Source organism: Propithecus coquereli, unplaced genomic scaffold (assembly GCF_000956105.1).
Source record: "Propithecus coquereli isolate 6110/MARCELLA unplaced genomic scaffold, Pcoq_1.0 Scaffold131, whole genome shotgun sequence".
In the NCBI taxonomy this organism is placed as follows: Eukaryota; Metazoa; Chordata; class Mammalia; order Primates; family Indriidae; genus Propithecus; species Propithecus coquereli.
The window spans coordinates 2,669,398-2,675,842 of record NW_012137303.1 but is presented as its reverse complement, the minus strand read 5'-3'; the positions used below and the strand labels follow the sequence as shown (position 1 = coordinate 2,675,842).

The 6,445-nt window shown below is 41.5% G+C and overlaps 1 protein-coding gene across 1 annotated transcript in view; it reads right to left on the bottom strand.

Moving 5' to 3' along the window:
* The window catches only part of FAM65B (family with sequence similarity 65, member B), a 108,727-nt gene that overhangs the window by 35,348 nt on the left and 66,934 nt on the right, over positions 1-6,445 (bottom strand). Inside the window, exon 8 of the mRNA XM_012638674.1 lies at positions 5,749-5,812. Within this exon, the coding sequence (XP_012494128.1) occupies positions 5,749-5,812 (64 nt within the window). The remainder of the gene's footprint in view (positions 1-5,748; positions 5,813-6,445) is intronic.

Below are 6,445 nucleotides of genomic sequence, written 5' to 3'. Positions count from 1 at the left end.
AGGCAGGACCCAAAATATGTAGAGTATGATCTCAACCACATATAAATGTATCCATAGGAAAAAAAGTCTAGAGAAACATACCAAACTGTTAAAATAATTACCTCTGGTAGGGTGGGGTTATGAAAAAAGTTAAATTTTTGAGATTAAGTTATAATTTTGATTTTTAAAAGATTATGTATTTATTTTGTAATAAAAAGAAAAAAGGTATAAAAAAGATCACACATGCTGAAGGCAGCATATGTACAAAGAAAAGCTGGTTGGATATTTTTGATAATTTTAACAAAATTTAGTACTGGGTGGAGTGATTATGGATGATTTTATTTTATTTTTTATATATCTCAATGTTAAAAAAATGAGAAGGTATTCTTAAATACTTTCAAAATGCCAAAACAGAGATTCAAGAAGACACAAACAATCCTTCCCTGTTTGCCCAGTGATTTCATAGAGGCAGACTAAGAGGAAATAATTTTAATTAGCTGGTACAAAAACAGCCCTCTGATCTTTAAGATTCCTTCACACACACAGACATCATATGACAAACTGATTCCTTGGTTCCTCAGCATCCTCGAGTTGCCAGTACCTTTGAGTTTGGGGTTGTTTTCATTATATATTTGTTTAAACATGATTTTACCCATATAAAGATGATGAGTGGTGTCACACAATGTGTTTTTCTTTCTAAGAATAGCCCTGTTAATAAGTTGTAAGACTCTGGCATGAACGAATCTGCTTTCCACCTGACTTGGTGGACATTGCCACAGGCAAGTGACTGCAAAGGTCCAGGAATGCTTATAAAAAAGCAACTGCTGTTACCATTACTTGTCAGTAGATGGCAGCAACTCATCAGTTCCTCATACCTTCCTGCCCACGGACCAGGCCATTTTAGGAACAGCTTTCACTAATAATTAGAACATAAGCCACTTAAGACTTACTAAAATAAGAGCAGAATTAAAGAAGCCCATTTTCACTAATAATTTCCTGAAGCATTTAGTCTTTTAAAAAAAATATTTCTGAAAGAAAGCACAATTGACTGGCTTTTATAAATCCCAAACTGGACATGCTAATTCTAACACAATCCAAAGTGCTCATTAAAAACTTCTACAAAATTAGTTCAGCATTAATCCATTGCTTGTTTATCTGTGTAATTACAATGGAATACTGGTTAAAAAGAAAATGATCTGGTGGTGTTGCTGGATAAAGGCAAATAAAGGGGAAAATGCTTTGAAGGTTTTTCCTTCCTTTTTCAAAATTACCAGAAATTTCATATCTGAAGAACTTAAATGGGAGAAAGGCACTTGGCAATGATGTTTTGAGCTTCTCATTCCATGTTATTAAAGCAAAATTTCTTGGAATTGCTATAATGGCATCACTGATACTCTCCTTATAGCAATCATGTAGCAAAAAGGCAGTATCCAGGCAAAAACTGTTCCGGGGCTGTGCTTCTTAAAGTTCTATCCGCTGTGTAAGCCACTGTGCGCTGGCCACACAGTTAGCATTAACAGGGGGGCAATGACAGCTACAGCCTCTCTTTGAGGCCTGGCCAGGTCTCTTTCAGGGTCCAGTCTGGGGGCCTGTTATCATTTCTCAGCAGTTTTTTTTTTTTTTTTTTTGAGACAGAGTCTCACTTTGCTGCCCAGGTTAGAGTGCCATGGCGCCAGCTTAGCTCACAGCAACCTCAAACTCCTGGGCTCAAGCGATCCTTCTGTCTCAGCCTCCTGAGTAGCTGGGACTACAGGCACGTGCCACCATGCCTGGCTAATTTTTTTTCTATGTATATATTTTAATTGTCCAGCTAATTTCTATTTTTAGTAGAGACGGGGTCTTGCTCTTGCTCAGGCTGGTCTCGCACTCTTGAGCTCAAGTGACCCACCTGCCTTGGCCTCCCAGAGTGCTAGGATTACAGGCGTGAGCCACTGCGCCCAGCCTTCTCAGCAGTTTTGTGACTACAGTTGCATGATCTAGAAAGCTTTCATTATGACCACTCAAGAAACCATCATGGGAGTTACCTCTGAGGGAGGGGTGTGGGAAGGTGGTGGGGGTCAGGAGACTATTTTGCCCCTGGTGAATCTTCTCATAACTTTTGGACGTTTTCCAGTGCTCACACGTTACTGACGTAACAGCCCCTCCACAGCCTCATTTGGAGGGCCAGGTGCTACCACGTGTAGCTGCCCACCCTTGCCTTCCTTTGCTCAGACACCATTCTGCCAGAAGAATGCTCTCCAACACTTTTTCCAGTTCTGTGATGATCTTCCTTTCCAAGACTCATGCTTCCTACTCTAAGGAAAACAGCCAAGTAGCTAAACAGTCAGGGGGACCTATTCCAGGCCTCACTGATTTATTCACCAGACATAAATAATGCAGGGTGACCAGCTCACAGGTAGCTCTTCCTTCTCCAGAAGTCCGACCTGTCGTGAAACCCATAGGGGCCAGCACAGACTTCTGGATATACACACTGCCTGGAACTTAATTTGATCAAAGTAATAATTGAAAGAAGAACCAGTTTTCCCTAAGAGACCACATCTCTTAACCTCCATCTTGATTGACAGTTCGTAGATCTAGTGCTCTCTCTTTAGCCTGGTGTTCGTGTCTTCTCATGATCAGGCCCCAGCTAACGCTGCACAGCTCTTCTCCCAACAGCACTTGAGCCACACCAGTCTACCTGTCACTTTGGGACATGCTTTCCCCTGTTTGGTGACTGCTATTCCAGTGCTGTTCATTTGCCCAGAACAGTCATTCTAATTCAAAGGTTACATTGTGAAGCCTTCCTCCTTCTGGCTCCCTTCCTCCCCAGACAGGTGAGTGGCCACCTTTTCTCCCTCTCTCCTCAGGTTTCTGCAGCAATCTGGTCACACTATTGGTCCATGTGGTCGTTCATTTCATTGAATTAGAATGCACTGGTTCCCATGTCCATTTTCTCCAGCAGACTGTGAAACTCAAGGCCTGGGATGATTCCTCAGGATGCAGCCTAGTGCCTAGCCAATAGCAGGTGCTCAGTAAGCATTTGTTCTGTTCTCATTGTCATCACCACCTACTCCCCCTGCCCCCACGTAAGGTTGTTTAGTGTTGGGGATGGGGCAAAAAGGGAAGTGTGCAAGGGTGTGGCAGGAGCAAGTTAGGGGTTGCCAGGTCTGAGAGTATTATGAAATAGTCTCAGTTTGTCAATATACATGTTGAGAGGAAGATTTACCAGAATAAATAACAGATAAGAATGAGGCTAATTGCAAAGACATAGGATTTCTTGGCAGCATGCTATGGTTTCCCTTTTTCTTTATGGAGGAAGAGAAAGATTTCCACAGGGGTGTAACCCTTGAAAGGTTTCACAGATGTAGTTTCTGAGTTTCCATGCTACATCAGGAAAGTGGAGGTGACAAAAATCAATCAGTGGGATAGAAGAATCAGTTTCAGGTCTGAGAAACCCCATGGGAGAAACCCTGAGTTCAGGTAGGAGCTAAGGAAACAGATCAGGCAGGAAGGTAAGAAAACAGAGGGTAGATATGGAAGAGCAGGAACTACAGAAAGTTCTGTCAGTCCCTTAGGATAACCCATTATACCCCAGTGCTATTATTTAGCTGGGTGGCCAGGTCCCCCAGTGGGTGGCAGGGCCCCCAACATCATCCCCTCTCTGATCACCAGGCCAGAGGCTCCAGATCTTGTGGGTGGGTGATCCCCTTTCCTCCCACCCCACTCCCAGGGTGCTTACGTGCTAGGTTGAAGAGGATCCCTTCACAAGAAAGACAATGCTTTGAGCAACAGTTTTTAGTATCTGCTCAGCTGTTAGAACTTCTCTCATAATATGGGATTGGAGGGGAGTGCTGCATCAGGAGCCATGAGCCCTGGAATTCTGTTCCAAGTTTGACTCTAATTTACTGTGTGACTTCTGGGACAAGTCATTTAACCTCTCTGGGCCCTCATTTCCCATCTATAAAATGGGGAAATTACAACCCCATTAAAAATAGATGCATTTAATGATAATGAGCCATCAAAAACAGGGGAAGTACAGTACTTTTTGTATTAATGATAGATGTGCATGATTTGAATTCCTCTTAGGCTGTGAGACTCTATGACTGTGCTAGTCTGCACAGGCGGTGCCTACACTGTAGGAAGAAGAGGGAAGTGTTTTCTGCTAAACATTGATTCAGGGCAGTTGTTTTCCATAATCAGTTTGCTGATACAATCATTCTGAAAGTTTTAAAGATAAATTCCAGGGCCGGGACTATGGACTTGGACTTGCTGGATGGAGGCAAGGCCCAAGTGGTTTTGGAACCACTGACTCCAGTGAGGATCCAAAATGATGTGAACAGACCTAAAAAAAGCTGGAAAAGCACAGATGCCAGACTCAGTAGTAAAGAGCTGAGATTTAACACTGAATAATAAACTGACTCCCTACCAGATCTGCTGGAAGAGAAGAATGCAGCGTTGTGGGAAGCTGAGGGTCAAGGTTGCTTTTATTCCAGGTACACTCATTCAGAGAGGCTCCCACACGTCCTGCATAGTACTTGACAGAATAATTTCCCTCCTGAGTTAGATGACTCATTCAAAAACGAAGCTCTCCTATCGAGCCCTTTTAAAAAAGTCTCCCGTCTTTGCTCCCTTAATTGCAGAAAGTAGACAAGAGGGTGATTAAATCCCCGTTAGCAACCTAGGGATCAAGCTGCTAAGAAACCTCAGAAAAAGAAATGTGTGAGTACCAGCCCTCTTTGCTACAGTCAAATGGGCCAAAACGGGGAAGAGAAATGGACTTGCTGGATGGCTGCTTATCTGACAGCCCTGCCTGGCCACTGAGCTGTAAATCCAACAGCACCTGCGGGATGCTCCACTTTCTAAAACCAGGCTTCCTTTTTGTTCTAAAGATGCTGTGGTATTAATCAACAATGCTTCTAGATTGGAACTTCTGTAATAAACACCAGAAAGGCACTGGGAAAAAGAGGGGATAAGACACAGTATTCTGTGAGTTTAGCTCCAAGATAAAAAAAAAAAATGGTAGGTAGTTTACTAGAAACATGAGGGATAAAGGAACAAATGACACCATGAAGATGCCAACAGACAAATCTAGAATGTGGGACATTCTGCACAACAGTGGTTTCTACATCAAGTCAGTGGTAGAAAAAAAGGGGAAGGGGTTTGTTTTAGATTAAAGGAAACCTAAAAGATGTACCTAACAACCAATTATAATGCATGGGCCTTGTTTGGCTCCTAAGTTGAACTAACCAACTATACAAGGTATTTTTGAGACAAGTGTGGAAATCTGATAAAAGGAATGTGTTAATAACAAAGCCTTATTATTTTTGTTAGATGTGAGAACGTGACTGGCACTGTGGTTATGTAAAAAGATGGCCTTGTTCTTTAAGAGATGCAAGTGAAGTATGCAGGGGCAGACAGACACATCTGGGTTTTATTTCATCAAATGACTTCTCTTTCATCAAAGGAAAAACAAAAGAAAACAGATGAAGCAAATATGGCAAAATCTTGCTAATTATTAAATCTAGGTGATAGGTTTATGGGGGTTCATTGTAATGTTCTCTCTGCTTTAATGTATGTTTGAGATTCTGTCATAATAAATATATTTTTTTAGGTGTGCAGGCAAGTCTCAGGATGAGAAGCATCAATAAACTAACTTAAGCAGGAAGGGCTGGGAGTGGGCAGTATGGTGTCTTTGCAGGGAAAATAGAAATAGCGCATGTTCTCAAACACAGGGAGCTCTGTGCTCCACAGAGGTGGCTCCTTACTCTCTCCTAGCAGGGAAAAGAATACCTTTCATCTTGATGGAGAATTCCCCCAGCAGATTCTCTAGCTCCGCTTCAATGGTGCACATATTCTGTGAAGAGGACAGGAGATGGGCATTAGAACTAGCTTTCTTTCACCCAACAGTTCAAAGCACAGGATGTTTCAATAGCGGCACATAACCATTGTACGAACAACAAGAGGCATTTACTTGTTTGAAATGAGTTCCCCAGTATGAGCTATGAAATGTTCTTGACAAAATGTTTAATCCAAGTCTAAGCAAGCCTTTTAGCATACAGGAAATTTCGGGCACAGATGAACATGTTAAATTACATCAAAAATAGTCAGACAAATCCAGAATGTGGGATATTCTGTAAGAACTGGCCTGGAATCTACAAAAAAGTAGTATCATGGGGGAAAAAAATTCTAGAGAAAGAGATTAAAAAGACATAATAACCAAACACAAGGCCTTAACCTTGATGACGTCCTGATTTGAAAGACAAGCAAATAAACCAAAACAGTTATCAAAGACATTATTGGGCCAAAAATTTCAAAATGGATGTTAGATAATTCTATAGGATGATCATTAACTTTCTTAGTTGTGATAATGGTATGTGGTCATGTAGGAAATGCATGTTATATAGATTACTATAATATCAGGAGATCCACGTTATATGTTAAATAGCTTGATTTAACCATTGTACAACATATACATATTTCAGGACAT